Raw genomic sequence first — 26,942 nt, 5'->3', positions numbered from 1 at the left:
TTAAATCCGCTTAGCATCGTGACCATGCTGCGCAAATTTGTTCAAAACTGCTGCGTTAAAGTAAACTCTGCTAAGGTCTTATCACAACATAGTACATTGAGGAGACTAAACTAAGTTAAGTTACAGTATGCAATCAATCAGTATCTCAAAGCTAACGTTAGAATACTGTTTGGATGTCAAGTTTGCATGCTTACTTACAGCTGCTTGTATTTCGTTACTCATGCAGGGCTCATTTTATAATTGACTCTGAATGTTTGCAAAATCCCGATGTAAATGGAGGTGTTTTCCAAGACTCAAAAGTGCTTGTCCCAGGAGAAGTACGAACCGTTATTTGAACTAACTACGTAATGAATTGCATCCACACATCAGCAGCCTTTTAACTGTGTTATGTTAATTGCAAGGATTCCCTCACGAACGTCTTAAAATGACAGGCACTCAATTAGACATACACTAGCCTACTGAACTTTATTGAATGCTACCTCTGACTAAGAATGCATTACTTTGCACTTGTATAGTCTTTTATTTTGGAATCTTAAGAGCAATAAACATATATTGCAATGTTAAAGAATTCATGTTTAATTAATTCAGATATGTAAATAAACATGTATAAGTTGCTGTTAGTCAATTAATGAGGAGATAATCGATAATCGAATTGAAATCGAATCGGACTGAAAAAATGAATCGTTAGATTAATCGATGCATCGAAAAAATAATCGCTAGATTAATCGTTTAAAAAATAATCGTTTATCCAAGCCCTACATTGAATGTTGAGTTAAGAAGCAGCTTAGGTCATTGTCATTAATGTGTTCAGTGGTTCAGATGATGTGTCTGCACTTGATGTGCAACTGTGTGTGTGTTAGAATGTGTATAGTATGCTTCTTTGTATAGGTGTGTGAGGGGGAGTGTGTACGGATCTATATGTTCTCACATGGGTATCATTACTGCCTGTAGTGCCTCTTAGTATCCTTTCCTGTGGAACAACAATCAAAAGCTTTTAGTCCAAAAAGCTTCCATTAAATAATTTAGGCCTGATAGTATTTGCTGTGGCTAGCAAAAAAAAAAAAAAAGAAAAGGAAAAAAAACAAGCTTGAGACCCTTGAACGCCATAAATGGATTTTCTCCATAGATTCCAATAGTGATGGGGTGTAGACAAGGACAAGGGCGGGGTTGCAGGGATAGACCAGGGACTGTGTGTGTATTAGGTGGTGTGTGGGTTTGTGTGTGTGTGTGTGTGTGTGTGTGGGGGGGGGGGGTAGCACTTCCTCTGCTGCACTAATTGGTTTAGATGCATCAGAGTAAGACACTCCCAGTTTGGGTGGAGGGGAGTGAGGCTGCCTGCACGACTGTATTTATAAGAGCACAGGGCCACCAGAAAAACCTCGCACATGAGCCGACCTCCTAGAAACCGGGTGAGTTTCGCTAAAAAGTAAATCTGTGTGGGCCGGTACGGGTTTGTTGTGTGTGTATGTGTGAGAGAGCGTAGGTGTATAAGTGTGTGTGCAGGCATTTGTATTGGTCAGAGGTTTTTTTTTTTCCCTTTAGTTTGTTTTTTCGCTTGGCATGAATTGCTCCTGCATGGAGGTGCACACTTGCGGGCCTCGTACCCTACCCACCCTGAAATTGGCACCCACCCTAGGGCTGGTTCTTATTGGACGAGTGGCCCTTTTTCCGATGTATGCTGGTGATGATGGAGGTTGCTGGCCATCTTCGCTGCACCCTGAGTCTGCCGGACTTGACCTTACCCAGGACCTGCAATGTTGATGATCATCTATTCGTTCTCTAGATGTACAGTATCTGGGTGGCATCAATGCTGATGGAGATTCAAGAAGACATAATCCTTGATGAGAAGACGAGTTTTAGTTTTTAGTTTCTCCGTTTCTTAATGTACTGTAGGAAGTGAATAGTTTACACCAGTGTGTGTGCGCTTTCAGCTTTCCAGCAGTTTCCACTGGACCTAATATGCTCAGGCAGTCCAACAGTTTAGCTGAGTGGTGCTGAGGCTTCACCTTCACTCTGTGGACCCTTAAGGGATCAATACAGGCATTGTGATGGAGCCTTCAAACCTTCAGCCTAAGCAGTAGCATTGCCGCTTACCGCTAATGCAGCGGGTTAGCCGCGTGAAACAGATTACCGCTTTTAGCCAGTGTCAGCGCAGAGCGAGGCTGTGTAGATAAATAAGGGCAGATTGCTGAATGACTGAGCAGAGGAGGATGCGTCACCTAATTGGTATTAGAATTGATACTAAATGGACATTGGATGAAATGTGCACAGCTAACAACCAATTAGCCTAGTGATAGCACAAGGGCTGTGTTACAGGTTAATGTGTGCGCTGAAGTATGTCCTAAGATAATGTCTTAACGTGTCTCAGGATAGATTATGAAGCAAGTGAGAAGGTTTGGGGCTGATGCAACAGAGAAATAGGCTGTTCATTTTGTCACTACCATTGTATTGTCTACCTTTACAGTTGGACTAAACATAGTTTTGAAATTGGCATCAATTTAGTAAGGATAACTGTCTCAAAGAAAGTAGTGTGACAATACAGATTGTTGTGAAGTAGTTTAAGTGCATGTTAGGAGTTAAATGTATTAAATGTAAATGTAAACAATGTATTATCCAAATTAATACTGGATTTTGATTTTATATTTATATTGATCTGGATTTACGAGGGTAGTGACTTGTCCATAGACATGTGTATCACATTGTTTGACTGCCTCCAACCCTTAAGGTAGATATTATACACATTGTCTCCTTGTAGAGTGCTTTCTTGTCTCCCTTTAGATATCAGATTATCTACTATGGTGCTTTTATATGCATTAATATGGCACATTATATACTGTATAAGTTAATATGGTGCATTTAAAGTATATCTGCTGGTGTAGTTCTACTTCCTGTTTGAAATATGTTTGTACCATTAAGCCAGATCATGATTCCTGTTAGTGGAGTAGAAGTGTGCTAGTGTCCTACATCAACTATGGAGATCATGCACTGATGCATTCATTTCCCAAAAACATTTGTGCCAAAATAGGTGCAAAGCTGATATTCCCTCTCCTACACCAAAAAGTGCTTTGGATTTTTTTTATTATTATTATTTTTGAATGTCAACCGTAATTAGAGATTAGTCAGGTAAGGGTTACTGAATTAACTAGAGGGTATGGGGCCTGTTTTTGAATCTAAACGGCACCCTTCAGTGATAATACTGTTTTTTTTTTTTTTTTAAAGAGACAATAAGTCTGAGATGCAAACAGCTATCAATCCCTTCCATATCCATATCAACTCATCGGAGAAGCTTAACTCTATTAGTTACAGATTGTGACTGTATATTTATTTAAGCATTTAGCTGGCGCTTTTATCCAAAGCGACTGACAGATACCAATTGCCGGGGCCAGTCACCCTGGAGCAGCTCGCCGTTAAGTATCTTGATTGTGGGCACAACAGTGTCAGCTTGGAATCGAATCTGTGACACTTGTGACAATATAGATCTGAAGAAGAGGAAATGCTTGCAATCCATTTTGTATTAAATGAATTGTATAACAGCAGACAAGTATCTGTCCAGTTGGCTTTTTCACCATCAAGGTTCTTTTTCACCAAGAAACCTAGTGTTTCCTCATGGGGCAAAACATCATAGCAGCGGCCTTTTTATATTGCCTGAGCATGTTCCAGTGTAGTCCAGCAGGTGTCAGCATTGGATCACTGCGTCTGTCTTTTGTGGAGTATGTGTGTCAGCAGCAGTGGGGATGGCTGAAGTGGCCATTGGTCTGATTGAGTGTCAGCCAGAACCCGGCTGATTTCTCAGGGCATCGCTCTGTTTCCATCAGCCCCGCCACCCCCCATCTCCTGCAGCTAACCTCTCAATGATCCTCTTCTGTCAATGAACCTCTCAATGATCCTCTTCTTTTTTTCCCTTTCTTTAACCCAAGTGCTGTGTGTGTGTGTGTGTGTGTGTGTGTGTGTGTGTGTGTTTGTGTGGTATGTGTGTGTGTCTATGTGTTGATCTGTTCATGGCAGGATCCATAATCCCCTCTGCTGTTGTTATGCCAAATAAAACACCTTGCATGCATAGCCTGTTTGCGCCTCCACGCACACACGCACACACACACACACATACACACACTCCCCCTATCCATTCCCCACCTGTTGACTGGTTGCTTCTAAAAACCTGTCCTCTCCTTCACCTTAGCACACCTGTGCATCTGCCATTGGATCCCAGAAAGAGAGAGAGAGAGAGAGATGGAGACGGTGGAAGAGAGTCAGAGAGCAGACTTAAGGAGAGAGAGATACAAATAAAGAGAGATGAAGGAGAAGAGAGAGAGAGAGAGAGAGAGAGAGAGAGAGAGAGAGAGAGAGAGAGAGAGAGAGAGGGATCTAGTTACAGAATTGCACAGCTCCCTACTTTTGGGGCAGTCTCTCTCTTTCTCTCTCTCTCTCTCTCTCTCTCCCCCTTTTTGCCTCCCTCTTCTCCTTCACTCTCTCCTTCTCTCCTCCATCTCTCCCTCCTGAAGGCAGGTGCTATTTAAGGCTCCTCCTGTGCCCCACTGGCTCCCAGCTCCGTGCTGACCAGCCCCAGATAGCCCTGCCTGCCTGAGCCTGCCCCCTGCCCCCTCCATCCCCGTGCCTGCGTCTGCCTGTGCCTGAGCCGATCTCGCTTGGAGTGGGGGAGAGGGAGGAGGTGAGAAAGAGGGAGGGAGAGAAGAACGGAGGCTGGGAAGGGAGGAGTAAGTGAATGTATGCATGACAGAGAGAGAGACAGAGAGAGAGAGAGAGAGAGTTAACTGGAGAGAGTTGCAGAGAAGTGTGTGTTGAGAGGGAGAGTGGCGTAGAGAAGGGGAGTGTGTGTGTGTGTGTATTCAGAGAGAAACAGAGTGTGGAGGGAAAAACTAGTGTGCGCGTGAAAAAAGAGAGAGAGAGTGTGTGTGTGTAAAAGTAGCGAGGTGGTGGTGGTGTGTAGTCGTCCGTCACGGTCATGTTTGCGGGTGGCTATGCCGGTGGCTCCACGTCCATCGGCCGCCACCAGTCAATCGGCGGCCATCTCCCCTCCGACAACCTGCAGATCCCCAAACCGCCGGGACCCGGCAGCGGCATCCGCAAGAGCAGCAGTAGCAGCGGCAGCGCCGGTGCAGGAGGAGGGGGCAAGATGCTGTCCATGTCCTACAGCGATAGCATCCGCTCCGGCATCAGCCGCTACCACTCGGAGCAGGGCCTCAACCAGCCGCCGGTGGCCACCGCGGCGACGCGACTGGCCGAGCAGGCCGAACAGCAGCGGCTCCGCGAGCAGCGCCTGGCCGCCCAGGTCAAGAACATGGAGGACTTCCTCAAGATGAACTGCCTGGCCCTGGAGGAGTGCGTCTCCTTCCGGACGGGCATGAAGTACAGGTAAGGGGCAGAAGCCGGTGTCCGGGGGGCATCGGGGCGCTCGAGGTTAAGCTGAGCAGTGAAGCAGCAAATGGCGCTTCAAAGGGCGCTTTAAGTACTTAAAACACCTGGACCTGCCAATACTGCTGGGACCTGAGCTATGAAGCACAGGTTAGCCCCGGAGAGGGAACGGGAACTCTGATCTAAAGGTAGTAGGCTGTCTACCTACAGTAAAAGGCATTTAAAAACCTTGTAAACACCACAAGTTGGCAATACTGTTGGCAATGCCTTGCTGTGAAAGCTTTTTTTTACATTTTCTTGTGGTGAACCTGAACTACAACACTACATAGTGCTTTACCTGCTGTTAAGAATGATCTGTGTGTATACCTGTCCTTCAAATGACCATCACTGAAGGCTTCCTCGACAACCAAGCAATTGAGTCGTCCTCAGCTAATGTGAGTCCTGAAATGGTGACGAGGAGTTCTGGCTGAGTGGCGTGTTTCAGTTTGTTTGGCGTGTTTCAGTTTGTTTGTGATGAACCACAGCAGGTTCCTATCCCCCTTGAGCTCTGTCAGTACTATGGACCCCTGAGTGGATGGTGGGATGACCGCACAATAAAAGGATAATAAAGGGAATGAGTTGAGGGGTTTGGAAGGTACTGTAATAGAGTGAGGGAGAGAGAGCGCCTGGCGGTTTAAGTGTGTGGAGTTGATGGGAGGTAGTTTATCCGGTCGGTATGAATTTCTTGTGACACAGAGCTGCACTGCGATATGTAGTGCCACATTTTTTCTTTATTGACAACTGAATCTGGTGGATTATGTTAAAGCAAAACGTCAAATATTTATACAAATACTATGAGATCTATATTTATGTTTATGGTTCTTTGTTCGCAGGCACTTTTGTCCAAAGCAAATGAGGTGACCCCTTCCCATCCTATGCTGCTGTGGGTTCGATATCAGGATAGTGTATGAGTGGATGTCGTGAAAACGGCTCTTTTTGGGAGTGAGCCGAGAGTGCAGGAGGTGGGGAAAGTGGCATTCTCAGGGAGCGGGAACAGACCTGGCCTCGGACAGATCTGGCTCAGAGTCTGAAGGTGCAGAGTCTGCGAGCACCCCGCTAGTTTTTCTAGAGTTGTGTTTTTCTACTTTGCCTTATGTGCTGTTTTAAGCAGTTTTCTGTTGATAAAATTTCAACATTAGCGCTCGCTGTGACACACTTGTGGTGGAGTTTCTGCTGTTACAGCTGCTTTCAGCTGGTGTTCTATCTCTGGAAAAACAACTGCTGCTGACGCCAGGCCAGGTGTACTTGCAAGTGTGATCTACTTGGAGTGTGTGTGTGTGTGTGTGTGTGTGTGTGTGTGTGTAATGTAATGTGGCCAAATGTGAGTTCAACCCTGATGGCAAACTGGTTCAGAACTGAAACACAGCTGTTTTGAGTACATGTGTGTGTGTGTGTGGTTGGTTTTTTCACATCATGATTCTCTTACAATTTTATATTAGGGATTCATGATTGTGAAATTCTGGGCCAATACTGACGTTTAAAAATACAATTTGGTCAATAATTGATACCAATATGTTCTATTTGTTTGTTTACTTAGTTTTTATTGTTAGTTATATCATGTAGTGGGAAATCAATAAATTGGTCAATGCCCTGTTGGGTGCATCCCTAATAATCACCCTTTTTTGTTACTTTGTTACTTATTACTTTTTTTTTACCTGATAACCTACAGAAGTAAAGATGCCGTAGATGTACTATATTAGCACATACATTTTGGAGGAAAGAAAGGGAATGCTCTTTCTTATGCTTCGCAAATCTGATATTGAACATAAAACAGTATTTTTGTTTTGCATTTTTGGTTTAAGAGGACATGGGTAGGTTGACCTCTGTATTTATACAGAGCGGAGTGATTTGCATGCAACACTTTTTGTCACTTTTGGGAGCTATAGGCTAGTTGGTTCTGACCATCTCATTGAACTACTCTCATTGAACAAGGGGACCATGTGTGACCTTTTTAGTTGTTTTTTTTAAAATCCTGCCTACAGCCTTGCTTGCGTGTTAAGTGCATTTTGATTGCGGTCACAGATGTTGCCTGCTCTTCCAAACAAGTTAAGTAGCCCCCCCCCCAACTAAGACTCTGCCATCATGTCTTGACTGACAGTTATGATAGCATGTTATAAAAGTAAAAGCCATTAGGTTGTAAGCTTTCTAAACCGCCTGTACTCATTTTGTCCATTTCCTTCATCTTAGCAGAACTTCAAGGCCATGAGGCTTGCTTGAGTCTCACGGTTTTAAGCTAACTTAGTGGTGTTGTTGTGCATAGTGCATAAGGATATGTGGAAGAAATTCATTATGTTTTCCATGTCATTTGTTCAAATAAATGCTCAAAAGCCTAGCAACTCCAAGAAAATCTATCTTGGATTGTAGGAGATAAGTGTCTTGTAATTTTAATTTCTATGATTTTGGTAAGCTCACAGGAGTGACAATGAACTACTGTATCTCCAGATGTAAATGGTTGCGTCAAATTCCATTAAACCCAACAGTAGGCTAGACCTTAATTTCACAGCCTAGGTATGTTAGTGTGTGTGTGTGTGTGTGTTTATATATATATATATATATATATATATATATATATATATATATATATATATATATATATATATATATATATATATATATATATATATATATCTCAAACAAATTCTGGGAATTCTGAAGGTAGGGGCGAGCTACCTCGCTGGTGTGTTTTATTTGGTCATTGGTTAAAATATAATGTAGTCTAGGCTATGTTTTTTTGCACAAAATAGCCTCTGCTAATAAATGTGAACATTTATCACAAGCAAACGCGATTTCCTGTGAAATCCCTGTGCCTTTAATGTTGGAAACCTGGAGAGGAATGAACGGCAGATGTTCAGACTTGCGTGTACTGATCATTTGATTTATTTTGCGGCGACGCTTAACTTAAAAACAGAGGCGCCGCACTGCTGCTGAATACATAGTAGGGGAAACACTGGTTTGTGTATGTATGTGTGTGTGTGTGTGTGGGGTGGGGCGTGCGTCCGTGTTTTTGTTTGTATGTGAGTGTTTTTAAAGATGATTGAGGGCCACTTGTAGTGTAAAGCACAAATAGAATGATAGAAACACAGAACATAGAAACACATGCCAACCTAGATTGCCTAGATTGGCATGTGTTTATGTATTTGTGTAGGTTAGAGTTCATACTGTGGAGGCAGAGCGAGTTTCCCTCTTGTGGATTTAGCCTCGTACTAGACTAAAAGCCTTTTTCAATGGAGATTTTTATTGAAGTTTTGTTTTAGTCAAGGCCTAGGACCTCATCCGTGCGGGAAACCGGCCCTTTACATGCATTAATTAGAGACAATATTGTTGTACTGTCTCGAAGAAACATGCAGTTTTGCCCTAGTAAGAGACTCCGCAAAGCAGTGAGCTGCTTTCCCCCAGTCAGTTGTCCGGCTGCTTTGAACCCACACTAGCAGTCCACTGGTTTATTTTCATCATCTAGGTCGGACCGTGTGCGAGTGTGTGTGTGTGTCTTGAGTGAACGTTTGTGTGACTGTGTGTGTCTGTGTGCACATGTGTACACAAAACAATACAAGAAGAAGGGCAGATCTGTCTCACGGGCAAAAACTATAATGAGTTGGGTTTGTTGTACGTGAAAAAGTTGAACTCTCAAAATGGTGCCACCCAGCCCTGCCCATCATCCCCTGACCTCACCTGAAAAACACCTGTGTCCTCTTAGTTTTGCATGTACTGTATGTGTGAGAGATGTTAGCTTTGTTCCCTATATTGGAGTTTGACTGTGGAGCAGGTCAATCCCCTGATAAGTGCAGATTGGCTGGATGTGAGCGTGGACCCAAATCAGGACCAGGTCGTTCCCATATTAAGCCACTCTGTACTAAGAATATCAGATTGGTCTATTCCAGTGGTTCTCAAACTTTTTCTTTCATTCCCCACTTTGATCAAGGGGGCATTCTCGAGCTCCACCTGTCCCTCATCGCTCTAAGAAAGTGGTAGGTCAAACTTAAAATTGTCAAATTTATTGAAATAATGACAAGTTCTAAATATATCCTCTTCAACAGAGTTAAAATCAGCTGCAGATATAATAATAACTAAATACATAACACACATATTTCTGTTTTCCAGCAACATATTAGGAAGCATAGGCCATTTTACAGCATTGTACAATATATTCAATGAAATACCAACATGCTGCATTAAATGGATCCATAATCCAGTCATACTGAACACTGCTGGTTGGGAAATATTTTTGAAATAAACTTTGCAGGGATGTGATGTAGGCCTACTGTTTAATACATGGGATCACAAGAGTGCCTCCCAATCAGACGTTTCAGCGATTTCGCTCAGAAATCTCAAAGGCATAATACTGTCGCGATCGAGGCGCCTGTCCCATACTCAAGTTTTTTTGGTGAATGCAGTAATCTTATTTGCTAGGTGAGGTAGGTGCTTGTCTTTGCCTTGCAACTGGACATTTAACTCAAATGTATCGCTAAGATATATCAAATATATCGCCAAGATAGGCCAGCTTCGTCAAGAAATGTTCATTAGTGAAAGTGCTTGCAGATTCAAACATGCACTCTTCCTCCAAGAAGAGGCGACTCGGAGCTCAAACACGTGCGACAGCACTTTACCTCGGGAAAGCCACCTTGCTTCGCTGTGAAACAGTACAGCCTTTTGGTCAGCTACCATCTCTTCGCAAAGTGCAGAGAATAGACGCGCTTTTAAGGGCCGAGTTTTGATGAAATTCACCACTCTCACAACAACGTTCAAAATCTCATGTAGGTCGGGACTAACTAAGCTGCCTTGACACGAGCACTTCCCTGTGAATAACACAGTGCGTCCATTGCGCATCGGGTGCTACCTGGGCCCAGGCTACAGATAAAAAATTAAATAAAAAAAACTCACGTCAGTTCGCGCCCCACCTGGCATTCTCATTTTCTTTGAGAAACGCTGGTCTATTCCATGCATAAACAGCAGAGATGTGAAACCTAAGGTGCGTTCAGATTTTGCAAACAGTGGCGAACGTTCGTGGTGAACATGTTTTCTTTGAACAGTTAAATTTGAATGATTTGGCGTTCACATTCTATTGTAACGGTAATTGCATTGTTGCCTTCGTCAAACTCACGTCCAGTTCCACTGTATGTTCGCGGACAACTACCTCCTCAGACTGTTTGCAATTGTTCGCAAACGTTCGCCAAAAACTCAAGGCTAATGGAAAACTGTTTGCAAATGAACACACCTCAGGCTTCAGAAAGTAAAAGTCTTACCATGTATTGGTTCTACCTGTTCATTCAAAACAGGTGATTTCACTAATTAGCTCACATACCTGGCTGAAGAGTTGAGCTTATAAGAATATAAGAATATTTTTTGACTTAATTGTTGGAACAAATATGGGCAAAAATGCACAGTCTTTGTAGTGGGTTGAGCAACCCAGAGTTTGTGGTTCGATTAGCACATTTCTGCTGGTTTTTGAGGATGTAATTATCATTTTTGAGGGCATAATTGGCCCATCCTTATAACACCTAATGGCCTTGACCATTCTCTGTTGACCAGAGCAGACTAGTGTGTATATCGTGTGTCGCCATCTCCACAGTGTTTTTAGGCAAAGAGGAGTGGAGTTCTTCACGTTGCCTGGTTGAGCACTATCTCTTGAGGGTCTCTCTAAGCCCAAACTCATGTAATCCATTAAGCTCTATGTCAGTGTCGCGGTCCCTGCTTCACTATGCGTAGAAATGAGGTATTGTTTTCCGCAGTTCGTTAGCAATGGCTTGACTGCTGTTGTTTTGACCACCGCTCTCTCTCTCCGCTCACTGGTGTTGGGTGGCGGAGTCGGCCGTTTGTCACTGTGCGTCCGGCCCGTAGAGCTCAGGCAGTCAGTCGGCTGTGGAGAGCACGGTCATTACACAGGTGGGCTGGGGATCGGCTTACAGGAGGGTATGCGATTCATCTGCTTAAACCACCCCCTCCCCCCAGCGCTGCACATCCCATATTCTGACTCTTAAACCAGCCAGGTGTGTGTGTCTGTGTTGTGTGTGTGTGTGAGTGTGGGTATTTCGGAGTGTGTGTATACGTCTGTGCGCGTATGTGGAAGGTTCACCTGGTCAGGTATCTGTATCTGAGTGGGATGGAGGATCTTGTTTATCCTCATTAAGCCAACTCAGAGACCAGGCTGACACGTGCTGTGTTTTCCTCTGCCTAGCGAACCTTGGCTGACCAGCTGTCCATGAAAGAGGAGAGCCACTAGGACCCAGTATCTGCAGTAACGTTAGCGCTCACTGAAGCTTGGGGACTGCTAAATGCTGCTATATGTTCCAAGGTGTATTTTCAGCCTTAATAATGTTTTATTGCATATTTGTGCATACTGAGTGATAATGTTGAGTAGTAATCACTTTTAAGTTTCACTTTTAAGTTCAAGCAATTGAATGTGGGTTCTTGTAGGTAACGCTAGCTAGTTTTTGTAACATCGTCAAGTTCATTTTTACAATGTTACAAAAACTTGTAATCAAAAACTTGTAATCTACCAACCCTAACCCTAACCCTTGGTTTATGGTCAGGTAACAAATACACCGGTTGATCCCACTTGCCAACCAGGCTGTTCATTTTATAATATTGTGCGCAGCCTGGACTGGAAACTGTGACAGCTTTGACAACACAATGTTGGCCCATTCATTCATTCATTCATTTCAAAAAGAGTTTCACAGAAACAAATCTGAAATGCACTCTTCGTGCATTAGGGAAACATCTAATGTATACAGAGGTGCATGTGTACACAAATAGACGTCTTGGCAGGGGGTATGAAGAGAGCACCGTTTCTCGTTTGCCTACCAGTACAGTGAGGTCTGGTTGGAGGGAGAAGGTCATGTAGTGGATGGGATGGTCTCATCATGGTGATTGCTGCTTCCCCTCTACTCTCCTATAGAGATGGACAGTAGGGAAGTGGTCAAGTGCCCTGTCTGGAGATGATCTTAAGCGCTCTACGTTGCACTCCCTCTAACTCCTACTCCTGCCCTTTGTGACATCCAACAAGAAGAACATGTCCATACTCCAGCACTGACCTAATAAGGGGCCAAGTGAATCAGCAGGAGGTCATCAACTGGCATGCTTGTTTGAGCCAGGACCCTCAACAGGTAGAGACGCTTCAATACCTTATGTACCATGTTGTGGACTTGATAGAGAAGTCTACATGCCAGCCCTGGTAGCGAGCAGTTGGAACCACAGGCACTGCCTCCCCACCCAGATATAATGAGGTCATCACAGGGACTTTTCTCTTAACTCTTCTTATTTATGATCATGTAATTTTGCAAGGCCCATTTATTTAACTGCTCAACGGTTAATCTCAAATACATCATTAAGTGAACTAGCTACCATTCATTAAATGACAACTGTTCTGTTGTGGGAAGTGGCTAGCAGCTCATTAGTTTGCTAATTTTGGACACAAAACTGTAATAGAAGTAATTAATTAGTGTTGTTGTCATTTGTCCGTATCCGCATAGCTGATTTATATTCACAGTAAACGTGTTCCTGCGGCTGTCGCTAGCGATACTCTCATAAATCTTTGTTGGTGTGGGATTTCTCCCCGAAACACGACCTGCGGCACCTCCGTAGAAACCCTGTGGGCTCAGCTGACTCTAATCGACCACTGTATCACAATCAGTCGGCCCTTACGCTGTAATGAAAGCTGCAAATCAGGCCAGGGGCAGAACACACTTCCGATCGCCTTCATCATTATTTCAGGATATCAGGAAAGAGCGTTCTCTCTCTCTTTCTTTCTCTCTATCTCTCTCTCTCTCTTTCTCTCTCTATCTCTTTCTCTCTCTCTCTCTCTCTCTCTCTCTCTCTCTCTCTCTCTCTCTCTCTCTCTCTCTCTCTCTCTCTCTCTCTCTCTCTCTCTCTCTCTGTGTTTTGGGCTTCTGGCCTCCCAAGAGTAAAGAATAGTGTTGCTGTCCAATATAGCCGCGCAGGTAACTCTACCGGCCGCTCGTAACCTACTTTTAACAATGGCAGATCTTTTCTTAGCTTCGTTTTGTGATTGCAAAGTAATGAGGCACACAGGCCTACCTACTGTAACCATCCATTTCAGAAATCACGACTCAACAGGTGCTGGCGGCAGGGTCCTCTGGAAATCCAGGCCTTCCACTGGTGGTCTCTAGCTTTAGGATGAGACTGCTGTGTTCATACGGGTCTGCATGTTACCAGATGGAGATAAAGCCTGATACCGGATGAAGGTAACAGAGGAGCACTCAGTAACATCACAGAGGATTGTGTTACGTTTGAATGAACACGCACTGACCTCTTCAGACAGTTATTTAACTACCAGATCTTGCGTCAATGGTGATACCAAATACGTATTGCTTTGTTTGCCTTGATTCCCTAGACCAGTAATTAGAGTGAATGAAAACCAGTTTTGGAAGTTGGAATTTACTTTTTTTTGTCTTTTCCAAATAGGAATAATTACTGGAGTGGATGGATGTTGTTACAGTGGAAAGTTCCTCGCGTGCCTGTATCTGTGCGGATCTCAATTGCCTACAGTAACACACACACACACACACACACACACACCACCAGCCTTTGGCACGGCTTCAGGTTGGTCTCACAAGAGCAGAGCACTCTCTCTTAATTAAACGAGTCCCCCGGCCTCAGCTGGCTAGCGCTCACTAGGATAGCACTCACTTGGTAGCGGACTGACTCACTTCTCTACAGGCTCCCTGTTTGTGGTCAGCCCCACAGCACGGCCCATACACTTTCCACTTCCATGCAGAGGAGCCACACACAAAAGTCACCCTTAAAAAGATCAATACAAAGAAACAGCTAGATGTCAAAAGTAATATGGATAATAATCTGAGCTAGTTGAGCGCTTCGGACTTGTAACCGGAGGGTTGCCGGTTCGACCAGTAGGCACGGCTGAAGTGCCCTTGAGCAAGGCACCTAACCCCTCACTGCTCCCCGAGCACCGCTGTTGTTGCAGTTAACTGCGCCGGGATTAGTGTGTGCTTCACCTCACTGTGTGTTCACTGTGTGCTGAGTGTGTTTCACTAATTCATATTACTAATACATATATACTAATCTAGTGGGTCAGAGCTAATGCAGTCTGTAAAAGTATGTGATGTCATTTACATGGTTCTAGATAGATAGATAGATAGATAGATAGATACTGTAGATACTTTATTGATCCCCAGGGGAAATTCAAGGAAGGTTTTGGAAGGAAGGTTCTGGCTCTCTGGGAAGGGGTCTCCATGTTGATCAGTGCTGGAACTTAGTTTTCAAGCTAGTGTGTTGCACCAAAAAGCACTAAAGTCACTAAAGTGCTGGTTGGTCAGTCAGTCTAAGAACTTCATTGTAGTTTCCAGAAAGCTTTTTTTGGAAGAGCCCAAGCCATTGGGTATTCGATTGGAATCTTAGAACTTTTAGGCTCACTTGCTTGTAGAACTGGTCACCCATAAATGCCACTTAAATTGATACTCACCCTTCAAATGCCCTTAAAGATACATTTGGACCACATCAGGACAAATGACCTAAATTTCATGCCAGTCACCCACTGTGTGTAGCATCCCCCTCTCCCCACACACACCCATCTTATTGATTTCAGCTCATCTGAGTGGTAATAGCCATGGAGCCAGAGTTCAACCTTCTGTCTGAGATGGCTCTCAGCGGCTCCGGGAACGGCCAGACCTCTCTGATAGATGAGCTCTCTAATTATGCTCATTTAATATTTAGGAGAAGGAAATCTAGCGTGGTCAAGCCCCTGAAGTGGTTGTTGTTTCTTTATGCACCACAAGGTGGCGCCAAAGTGCTACAAATGCTGTAGTCACAACTGTCACAGGTGTGGGGAATACGTAGAACAAGTTCATAACAGCAATACCTGACCATAAACAATAATGATAACAATGGAGTTTTGAAGAGTGTTTTACAGGTGGGCAGCCAAAGGGTTGACATCAAACTCCCACTCAAAATGTGATCAAGATTGACCATACTTGCAACCTGGCCTTTTCACCAGTAGATGGCAGAGTAGCAGTTAAAGTCTCATAGTAGAAATCAGTCTGCTCCATTACGTCTCTGCAGTCACACACATGCACACTAACATACTGTACACGTGCACTTACATGCAAACATACACTTGTACCCAAAATATAGCTGGCTTGCAACCATCAAAAGCTCTTCTCTTTATGGAGTGTGATAGTGTGTGCGTGTGTTAGTGTGTGTGCGTGCGTTAGTGTGTGTGTGTGTGTGTCTTGCTTCAGCACTCGTGTGCCTGTGAGCTGGTGGCCGCTGGGCTGCTGGCCATGCTGGTGTCGTGAGGCGACCACAGCATCCACTGCAGAGACAGGCCTGTCAGGTCACCACCTGTCAATCACACGGCTGCCGGCAGCATCACAGCGCGCACACACACACACCACTCACTGGAGGAGGGACCAGCCTCCACCCGGGACTGATATGGAGTTAGACACACACAGCACACTTGCACACACATGTGTACGCATGTTATTCATACATTCATACAACACACAGGCTCAGAAGTACACACATGAATGCATCATATGCCTACAAACAAATGCAGATGTCCGCACATCTGCTGTTGCTAACAGACACAATCACACAAGACCCATAATTCTTAGTCACTCTTCTTGGTCTTACACACGCACTTGCATATTTTCTCACATATACAAACACACACACACACACACACACACACACACACACACACACACACACACACACATTTTAATGTAGCTGTTTCTTTGGCAACTGTAATTTCTACTTTGTATGCCACCTCCTTGCTTAGCACACACCAGCCGGCTTTTAATGAGCCCATCCATTGCAAGTGATGTGCCTTTTTTCCCCCAAAATGCATCACTCCCTAACATCTGTTCCACCCAGCCAGAGTGATGAAGCACATAACAGGATAATTCAGGGCTGTCCTGCCTTATCACCACAGACACACTAAAGGAAGAGTGGGCTATTTTGCCGAAAGGTTTGCAGATATTTGGGCTCATCAGCCAAAAAACACTCTACCTTCCATGGGTATGATCAACCAAGATTGGCTGGACTTGTTTTGCGGAGTTTTTTGGTTTGCAGAGCCAGTACTGTGTTTGAATAATGAAGATTTTTTAAGCCGAACAGACAGACAGACAGCAATAAGAGAAAATCAGAACAGACAGCAATAAGAGTTGCAAGTTGCAAAAACGTGGGCTGGATTACCAGTGCAGTCCGCACCTTTTAGCTGTTTTGTCTTGACGGGGAGACATACAGACGGATGGCGTCTGATGCAGCGGATGCGGTGAGAGTGGCAGATGATTGGATAATGAGGCTTGCGTTGCCTGCTCTGTTTCACGCTCACTAATCCCATTTAGACGTTTGTGCATCCCCCCACCCCACCCCCCCTTCCTCTGCACTGCTGCAGCACTTCTGCGGCTAACTAGCTAATAACTCACAGTGTTTCATCATCTGCTTCCATACTTTCTGCGGGGGTGAGGGGCGAGGGCTGTAGAAGATCATTTGGTGTGGGCCGATTTGGTGTAGCCTAATTAAATTAGCATGTTAATGTTTCCGGCCGATTAGGAAGTTAAACTCTCTCATTTCTTTGTATTTATCTCTGTTTCGCTCTCACTCTGTCTGTCTGTCTTTCTTTCTTTCTTTCTTTCTTTCTTTTTCACTCAAATTGAGGAGGTAGACTCTTCTTCTGCTCTACTTGCTCTTGTGAACAGTCCTCTCTCTCTCTCTCTCTCTCTCTCTCTCTCTCTCTCTCTCTCTCTCTCTCCTGTGTGTGGCTGTGGGGGTGTGAGGCTGGATTCAGTGTGGCAGTGTGCTAATCATAGGTGGCCTTGCGTAACCAAACTCTGCCAAACTCCACTCGTTTAACGATCCCGCAGTCCCGCTCCTGTTCCCCTCACTCCTCCAAGCACATGCAGTCATACTCATCCACTTCCTCTCCCTCGCTTTCTCTCTCTCTCTCTCTCTCTTATTTGTTCTCTACCTCTGTCGTTCCAAATATTCATCTACCCTGTGGACTCCCTTAGCTACCACCCCTCTCAGCTCTCTCTCTCTTTTGTTCTCTATCTCTGTCGTTCCAAATGTCCATCTACCCTGTGGACTCCCTTAGCTACCACCCCTCTCAGCTCTCTCTCTCTCTCTCTCTCTCTTCCTCCCTCTCAGCTCTCTCTTCATTGTTCTCTCCCTCTACTGTCTCCTCTCTCATCCTCCTGTTTGTCTCTCACCCCCTCTCTTCCTTCTACTGTCCCAGTCCCACTCTCTTCTGCTTATTTAGTTTGTGTGTGTGTTTGTCATAAAAACCCATCGGGTCCTGGCTTCTGGCGCACTCTAGTTAGACCACGAGTGTGTGTGTGTGTGTGTGTGTGGATGTCATAGAAACCCACAGGGTCCTGGCCTCTAGCGCTCCACCATTGGACCACCCGTGCAGATGCCCCTAGCCACACGGCCTTTACAATATAGCCCCAGGCCTGGCAACCGGCGGGCTGTTTGTGTGGTTGTTTGTGTTTGTGTTTGTGGGTTGATGTGTCATTGTGTGTGTGTGTGTGTGTGTGTGTGATGATAGGTGGGAGGGTAAGTAACCAGAGAGATGTGCAGTGTGTTAGTCATAGTGTGTTAGTCATGTTAGTCAGTGTGAACATGGCTAGGGTTAGAGCTTGACCCCGTTGTGACCTTTTGACACATCCCAACATCCCAAAGCAAGACTGACACATCAATGTGCAAATTCTTCACCATCACCCGCACAGGCGCGCACACACACACACACACAAACAAACAAACAAACAAACCTTACTCCTTACCCCTGCAACCTTTAGCCCTTGGACTATAAACATGTCTTCAGAAATAGGAAGCACTAGTCAAAACTGGAATGCAAACTTACCTTTTTGATGACAAATTGGGTCGCTTACGTGATTCATGCAAATCCGAGGGGGGGGGGGGGGTATGTTCTGATTGGCTCCAGAACTTCTGAGTTGTGTGGAGTCAATTGCTTAAGCCTACTCATTCTGATGAAGAGAAAGCCAAAGAAGCTCCCCTTGGCAAAGAGTTTCCCAGCTTCCTCTACTGTCTACTAGCAGAAAACCAGCCTTGCAAGATCTGCACTAGCATTCCAGCAGTGTCTGAATCAGGAAGTCCCGTGAGAAGCGAGAATGAGTGAGAAATGCAAATGCTTAATATTCTCTGGACATACACATCCCCCCCTCAAGCACTGATTAGCCATGCCGGCTAGCTATTAGATGGCTTTATTTTTTAGAGCCAGCAAAAAGACCAAAAAGACGGTTGTGAAATATGCAGCCCAAAGCTGTAGCGCGAACTCTGTAGAGAAAAATGCAACAACAAAAGTGAGAAATCGGCAAAGAAATGACTGGACTTTACAGAAGGGCCCTTTAACGGTGACCCTTCGTTCCGCTCACGTCCAACTCCACAGAGAACGACCTCCTCAAACTATTTTGAAAGGGTTTGCAAACATTTGCGGAGAACTCAAGGCATACAGAAAACTGTTTGCAAACGTCCCTGCAGTGGAGCAGTGCAGATTAGACTAAGCCTGGCCAGTATGCTGCCCACGGGCCACAGGGTCAGCTGGCCTCCACTGTCCTCACAAGACCCACTGCAGGAGGAGGGGGGGGGGGATTAGAGATAGAGATGAGAAGAGGAAATGGGAATGGAGGAATATTAGAAAAGAGAGGGATTAAGGGGTGGAAGGAGAGTGGGAGAGGGAGAAATTGTGGATGGAGAAATATTAAAGGTGAACTATGCAGTATTGGCAATTTCCTTACTGTTTTCTTGGTTTTTGCTTCTTTTTCGCTGGCTCTGTCATGACGAATGTCTGAACTCCATCGCTACCTTTTTCTAGCCGGTGCCTGGCGTGTATGTGTGTTTGAATGCAGTAAAGCAATTTGTTACACTCGTTATACTTCCTGACACTGAGGCCGTCGGCCCGCAGGCCCACAGTTGGAAGGGTGTTTTTTTCTGCTCACAGGCGCTAGGGGGAAGCGAGACGGCCACCATTCAACCCGAAAAAAGTCATATAACCATTCTAATGACTCTGAAGCTGTTAAATTAGGGTAAATTAGGCTAAAAAACTTGCACATTAAGCTAAAAAAAACTGCATAGTGTGCCTTTAAGAAAGGAGAGAGATGGCCAGAGAGAGAAGTGGAAGTGACGTCATGTTGGCGATGCTGTGAAGCTGCCAGTGGTCTGGATAAGATGTAGGGTGGGGGGTCCTGTGATGGTGTGTGTGTGTTGTGTTCTTAGCAGTGTGTGTATGTTGTGTTGTTAGCAGTGTCTACAGTATGTTGTGGTGTGCATTGCGGCTGTCAGTGGTCTGAAAAAGATGTGTGTGTGGGGTTGCTGTGATGGTTTGTGTGTGTGCGTGTGTGTGGTCAGGATGGGGTCTGTCTCCCCCTCAGGCACTCCACTCCAGCTCCCCTCACCTGATTACACACAGCCATGGAACACACACACACACACACGCACACACACACGGGGAGCAGTGCCAACATAGCATCGCAAATACACACATGGTTTTGGCAACACATGCTCAAAGGAGCACACAGACATGACCACAGATTGTGCACACACACACACACACACACACACACACACACACACACACACACACACACACACACACACAGAGGAAGGGACAGAGGAACAGAGAGGAGATGTTGAAGGGGAATACAAGGTCATTCCCACCTTTGCCCATATACTCCGGCACAAGAGAAAATGAGTCAGAGCAGTTGAGGGAGAGAGAGAGAGAAAGAGAGGATATGAAGAGAGAGTGTGTGTGTGTGTGTGTGTGTGAGGGTAGAGAGGGATAATAGGATGTGTGTGGCAAATTAGAGGGATAGCTGCAGGGAAAGAGGGAGAGACAAAGAAAGAGAAAGAGAGTAGGCTGAGTGTGTGTGTGTGTGTGTGAGAGAGAGATGGCGAGTGAAAGAAGAATGGACAGACAGGGAGAGGTGGGGAGAGGAAGATGGAGAGATAATGTGATAGTGTGAGGGAGGGAGAGTTGGACAGTGGGTGAAGGAGGGAGGGAGATAGAGATAGAGGGATAGTTTGTGAGCATAGGAGAGGGAGAGATGCAGAGGGAAAAAGGGGGGTAGTGAGTGATACAGAGAGATGATGAGAGAGAGATGGAAAGAGGGAGAGAGAGAGAGTGGTACTTGCGTGCTCGGAGCTTGAGGCGAATCACTGTTGCGTAACGGAGGGCTTTCCTCTCCTCCGCTCTCCGAGTCCCTCATTCCAAGTCAGCCTCTTTGTCCCTTGCTTCGCCCTCGCCTCGTCTCCTCCAGTCCTTTGTACTCTCCTCGTCTCTTTCTGTCTCACTTATCTCTTCTTCTCAATGGTCTTGTCATCCCCTCTTTTCCCCGGTCCTCCCTCACCCTCTCCCCTCCCCTGTCCTCCTCCTGACCTGCGTGTGATGTCTGATCAAGAGTCATCATTTGCATGATGTTAAAGAAAAGTCTTTTTTTTTTTTTTTTTCTGTCCAACTATTTCAAAAAACATGTTTAGTCCATCGTACTAAATTTAATTTCTCAAAGTTGGACTATCACACCTAAAAATGCGGTTGGTAGTCAAATTATTCCTGCATGTATACATTCAATTATTAGACCCAAACTGACCCGGGCACTTTGCTCATGTTCCACAATTCTCAGTTTGTTGTTGTTTTTCTTGTCAGATTAGTATGCTCAGATCTCGGCTCAGTTGACACTCTTGACAGGGACGGGGCAGATTACACCAGCTGTGCTGTCAGAGGGTAAAAACAAACAGCCCCCACTTTTGGCAGTGCCTGTCTCGCTGCACGGCACATCCCCTCTGCCACACGACAGCTGCCGCCGGCACAGCTCTGGCCCAGCTCTGGCAGGAGTCTGGTGCAGATTTGGCAGTGTCACCCACTTTTTTTTTTTTGGTGTCAGTTTAATCATCTTGCTCTGCAGTCACGCCTCTTCAGCTTTCAAGTCGAGTAATCAGCAGTTTTGGTTCTACAATCATTTTCACTGCCAAAACTTTTACTGCTGTATGTGTGTGTGTGCTGTATATAAGAGTGTTGTCCATGTTAGGAAATAGAAGTGTGTGTGTCTGTGAGTGAGTGAGTGTGTGTGTGTGTGTGTGTGTGTGTGTGTGTGAGTGTGAGAGAGAGGTGTTTAGTTCCTGTGTTTATGTTTTTCAGCAGCTGCAGGAGTGGTGTGAGCCGTGTATCGTAACACCCCCAATTATCACCACTTTTGTTTGGAAATTCTAAAACAACGATGTTTTTGAACACTTTAAAATAACATTTTGTGTAGATTTGAACAAAATCTGATTTAGTTCTTAATGGGAGCATTTACTGCCTGAAATATCCGATTTTGTTTACCACGCTCGGAGTTATAGTGCTGGCCTGATGGGTCGCCTATTTACGCCGTTTCAACGGCACATGAACGGTTAGACCGAGAATTCTCGTCATGAAATTAAAATTCCACTGGAGCTCCAAGCGGATTTTTACACGCAGCTTTACAACACAGCTCTTCGAGTCACGGTAAAATGTAATTTTTGGTACATAGCTAATTTAGATACACCTATGGTGTGGGTACTTGCGTTTATTTAGGAATCCGTCGTCTTGGTTTGTATAGAAATGGATATTAAGTGACACATACACGCAAGACGGCGGAAATACGGGACCGACGGTAATAGGGGGAGTTCCGATAGTGAAGAGGAGTTTGTGAAACAGTCATTTTTCTTTTGAAAACATTGATCAGATTACAGGCCTGTGTAGGAGTAGAGCTTAATGCCTGCAATGACCACACTCATTTACGGGAGATCATCGCTGCTGCATGTCCAGTGCTGTGCTTTGAGCACTCTGTGTATGTGTGTGTGTGTGTGTGTGAGCAAGATGGAGAACGAGCGTTGTGTTTGTGCGCAGAATGCTTGTGTGTGTTTGTTTCCTCTTATTTTAATTCCTCTTAATTTATCTTCATCCTACCGTAAAGAAAGCCAATATCCCCAGATGACATTGTGACCATTGTCCTGCCATAAAAGAGCCATATTCAGCCCACTCAGACAAGTCCCAGTGGGCCTTTTACTGCTGCAGGCAAGGCCATTGATTCTGTGCAGTGGCATAGGAAGAGGGCGGGAAGCCAGGCAGTCGTGTGTGGAGGGCGCCGCCGCAACATTTAAGTTAGCCCATTGATCCGGACGCAACTTGAAACGAGTTTCCTAAGTCCTCCATGGCTTTTGTTACACTGTGGCAGACTTGAGGAGTGGGGAACAGAAGTAGAGTGCAAAGCCTCTCTGTGTGTGTGTGTGTGTGTGTGTGTGTGTGTGTGTGTGTGTGTGTGTGTGTGTGTGTGTGTGTGTGTGTTCTCTCTTATTCTTGGTGTGTCTTCTTGTCTGCCTCTCTGAGATGCTCAGTGTTTCCCCAGCGCTGTCTCAGTGTCTGACGTCTCATGTTCTCTGACAGTGTTCTGTCTCTCTCTTTTCTCCTCTCCCTTCCTCTGTCTGACTCTCAGACCCACTCAGATCTTTTGCTGTCTCATACACTCACAAGCTGTCTGTCTCCTTCAAGTCTCCTATTCTTTTTCTTTCTCTTCCCAAAATGTTCCCAGTGGAGATGGTGTGTGTGTGTGTGTGTGTGTGTGTGTGAGGGGGGGGTCTGACGTGCAAATATGTCTGTCTCTTTGTGTGTGTGTGATTGTTTTAGTGTGCTAATGTGTCTGTGCGTATGTGATAATGTGTGTGTGTGTGTGTGTTCATATGGGTTTATCTGTGTGTGTGTGTTTACTAACGTGTGTGTGTGTGTGTTCATGTGAGTTTATCTACAAGCGTGTGCAATGTGTGTGTGCGCGTTTGCTGCTCGTTCCCCTTGAAGCCCCATCATGCTGCACTGCTAGTGGAGAGTGCTGCCATACAGTACAGTATGTCCCAGGCTCTGTTTCCCAGATTGGAGCTGCACTTAGTTAGGTAACACCACTTCTGTGGGGCTGTGTGTGTGTGTGTGTGTGTGTGTGTGTGTGTGTTAGTTAACTACTAGGCCTCCCTACATATCCAGGTAGGTGTTCAGCACGAGAAGCCTCAGGAATCTAGCAGACAGAGAGACAAGACTGTTTTGCTAACTTCAAGCGATCGTGTAGACTGGTATTTTACGCACACACACACACACACACACACACACACACACACACACACACACACACACACACACACACACACAGGCATGCTTTGTCAGTGTGTTCCACTAACTCATGGACATAGATGGGGGTATTTGGGAATAACACACACACACACACACACAGAGAGACATCAATCACTGTTGGTCAGTTGTCATGACTAGCAGCATGTTTGGTCCTGGTGTCTGGGTTTTGGACAGATGATGAGATGTGGGGAAGAGAGAGAGGAAAAGAGAGAGAGAAGAGGAAAGGAGGACAAATTAATCGGCTCCTAATCAAACTGGCCAGCCGGCTCCTGATCCCGACAGACGGGGCAGCTGTGGGCGTCGTCTCACTCTGCCAGCCCGAAGCCCACAGCCTCGGCCGGCCAAGCAACAATAGTCTCGGGAAAAACTGATTGGTCAAGTGTGTTTTTTTTCTCTGTGTTTTTCTGAGTAGAAGATGTGTGGTTTGAATTTGAGCAATGAAGGCATGTTTAGGCTGATGGTTGGGGTTCATTGTTTAGAAGAGCAGTAAATAAAACACTTTGGTGTTCAACAACAGAAATTTGCATTAAAGCTTTTTCACTAGGGAGAATATGTGGCTCTCTTGTCCCTGCTTGGTCCCTCTCTTGGCAATAATTTTACTTCACCGCATCCTCACTCCCTCCCTCCCATTTCTCTCTCTCTTTCCCCCCCTCCTCTTTCTCTCTCTCTCTCTCTCTCTCTCTCTCTCTCTCTCCCTCTTTTCATTCTTTCTCTCTGCCCCCTGCTACTCTCCAGGACAGCTGTGACTCTGTAACTCCCTAATTGAGCTCTCCTCTGCACATTAGCGTCATAATGACCAGCCCTGTCCAGTCTGTAGCCTGCTCCTCCACATGCTGCTCTGTGGGGCAACACTAACATTGCACAGCTCTGTTCTCTCTTGTAATGAGCCCCAGTGCACCTTAACGTTTGCCCCCAGCCCCACTCAGTCACCACCCGGTGGGGCATTTAGACTACAGCAAGGGGGTTTTAAAGGTCCACACGCTTGTGCTACCCTTAAGCAAACTGACAATTGCTGTGTTTTAATGTGTGTGTGTGGGGGGGGGGGGGGGGCACTGCCGTAAGTGGAGAGTCAGATGCTGAATTCACACTGAGGCAAACATTAGATGACAGTTGCCCTCTGTGTGTGTGTGTGTGTGTGTGTGTGTGCACGTTGGCTGTGTGTGGGCACGCAGTTTAGAATCCACCGAGTGTGTGCATTTGTGCTCTTGAGAGCGGACGAGTGTTGTGAAGTGTTACTTGGAGCGTGGTTTAAAGTTAGATCAGGGCATGTTTTCTTTACTTCGTATTTAGCAAATGTGCCTGTTTAAAGTCAATTACAGCACAGAAAAGTTTCCATTTGTCTTCAGACTCCCACATCAGTGTATACTGCGTACATGTCAGTATGTGTTGCTCGGGTGCATGTAAGTTCTTCTTGTTTGGACTTCTTGTTACACACAGTTGTCTTGTTCCCTATTAATAAATTGCGCCCACACACACACACACACACACACACACACACACACACACACACACACACACACACACACACACACACACACACACACACACACACACACACGCACTCTAGGCCTGATACTGACAAAGTGTGACCGCGTTAGCTGAACCGCCCATAGCTTGTGGTGCTTCAGATTTGTCATCACCGCCAACTCATCTCTCTCTTTTCATTATCCCTTTCTCTTTGTATCTATTTTCCCTCTCTCACACACTCTTCCCTCTCTCACACACTCTCTGTCTTTGCTTCTCACTCAACTGCACCAACACACACACACTTTTCTTTCATGTCCCCTGTTGTTCTGCTTCTCTCTGTCTCTCTGCCCTCATCCCTCTCTCTGAATAAACGAGTGTGGGACGATGAGTTGTCTAATTCACTTTCTATTTGCATAAGTGTGCAAGCCAGCTGTGCACTGGGCAGTTTGGTTAAGCCTGATTAGCACCATTTACATAATGTGTGTCCATGCAGCTGTGTGTGTGTATGTGTGTGTGTGTGTGTGTGTTTATGCTGTCGAGGATGGGCTCTCTGGCATCCTCTCATGCCTTTGCAGATGAGTGTCTATGTTTTGTGTGTGTGTGTGTGTGTGTGTGTGCGCGTGCATGTGTGCGCGTTGGAAGGGCGGTCTGGGGAGCTGCTCCAGATGAGAGTCTGGAGCTCTGAATTAGTGATGCACGATATATCGGCGGCCGATGTATTATTAGCCGATAAGTGAAAAAATAAAAATATTATTATCGGTCCGATAACAGAATTCTGGCCGATAATTTGCGCCGATATTTTTTAAAGTCCTAATTTAGGCCTATGTCTGGCTACACTGAGCTACTTGAGCTTTGTTGGCTATACTTTTTCCTCAATATAATGTCAGCGGTGTGAATGTATTTCACCACTCTAACAAAATCTGTGGATATGCGTTCATTTGGGAATCTGTGCATCTCAAAATCCTCTCGTGAATGATCCGCCATTTAACCTATCTAGAGCCGTCTTCTGCTGGTGTGTTTGCACTTTACCGCGCTGGTCGGGGAAACAAATAAACAAACTCGTTAGTGGGACGAGTACATAAGTAGGCCTAGTTCTAAGTTGTGTTTTAGTATTATATTTGCATTACTTTAGCTTGGGTTTTGTATTATTACCTAGAAATATGATAACCATTCGTGCTTCAGTTCCAGACAGGTCATCATAATAAGTTATTAAAACCTTCGGGGCTGACGCCTTTCATTTCTGCTGCAGCAGGTTGTGCGCAACAGAGTAGACGGACATAAGATACAGTCTGAGGAGTTGCAGCTTTATTAAGTTATCCGCAGTTGAAACTAAACCTAAGTTTCCCTCACAAACTCTGATTTGGTCGCTATACTGTAGCTTATTCCAAGCTGAGCCGTTTATGAGTGTTTAGTCCTAAATGAAAACGATTCAAACTAGCCACTCACTCGCAAATCACTGACGTCAGGTTCACTTAAAGGAGACACACATACTGTTGGGCTAGGCTACTGTTATGTTTTTGACTGCCGTACTATTGAGGACTATTATGAGTTCTGTCCATCATTTGGTGGTAGGTAAAATTACTACAATAAAATTATGCTTAATTAAATGCTTTCCCCAAATGACTTTTCACTATTTTTTTTCAAGAGTAATATTATCGGTTATCGTATCGGTATCGGCCACAACAAACCAATAAATATCGGTTACCGTTATCGGCCCTAAAATTCCATATCCGTGCATCTCTACTCTGAATTGCATGTGACCTGAGAGATGGGGATGACCCCCAATGATGGAGTTGGGGTTTGTGGTGTGTGTGTGTGTGTGTGCGTGCGTGCCTTTTGAATCGTTAGACATGTGTATGGGTAAGTGGAAATTAAATGGATAAATGTATTTTTGAATTTTTGGCGAAGAGAACTGAGTATATAGGATTTGTTATAGATA

At 45.1% G+C, this 26,942-nt stretch overlaps 1 protein-coding gene across 6 annotated transcripts in view; it reads left to right on the top strand.

The window, feature by feature from the left end:
- Window positions 1–26,942, top strand: part of kcnab2a (potassium voltage-gated channel subfamily A regulatory beta subunit 2a) — a 135,812-nt gene that overhangs the window by 56,643 nt on the left and 52,227 nt on the right. The window contains exon 1 of one of the 6 annotated variants that reach the window (XM_042088405.1): window positions 5,010–5,370. The exons of 4 other annotated variants lie outside the window; for them this stretch is intronic. In XM_042088405.1, the coding sequence (XP_041944339.1) occupies window positions 5,132–5,370 (239 nt within the window). In that variant the 5' untranslated portion in view covers window positions 5,010–5,131. Of the gene's footprint in view, window positions 1–5,009; window positions 5,371–26,942 lie in introns of those variants that run through there. One more of the 6 variants, XM_042088404.1, reaches the window with a different exon arrangement.

Source organism: Alosa sapidissima, chromosome 4, assembly GCF_018492685.1.
Source record: "Alosa sapidissima isolate fAloSap1 chromosome 4, fAloSap1.pri, whole genome shotgun sequence".
NCBI classification, from domain to species: domain Eukaryota; kingdom Metazoa; phylum Chordata; class Actinopteri; order Clupeiformes; family Clupeidae; genus Alosa; species Alosa sapidissima.
Note: the sequence above shows the minus strand (reverse complement) of the source record. Positions and strands in the feature narration are given on the sequence as shown.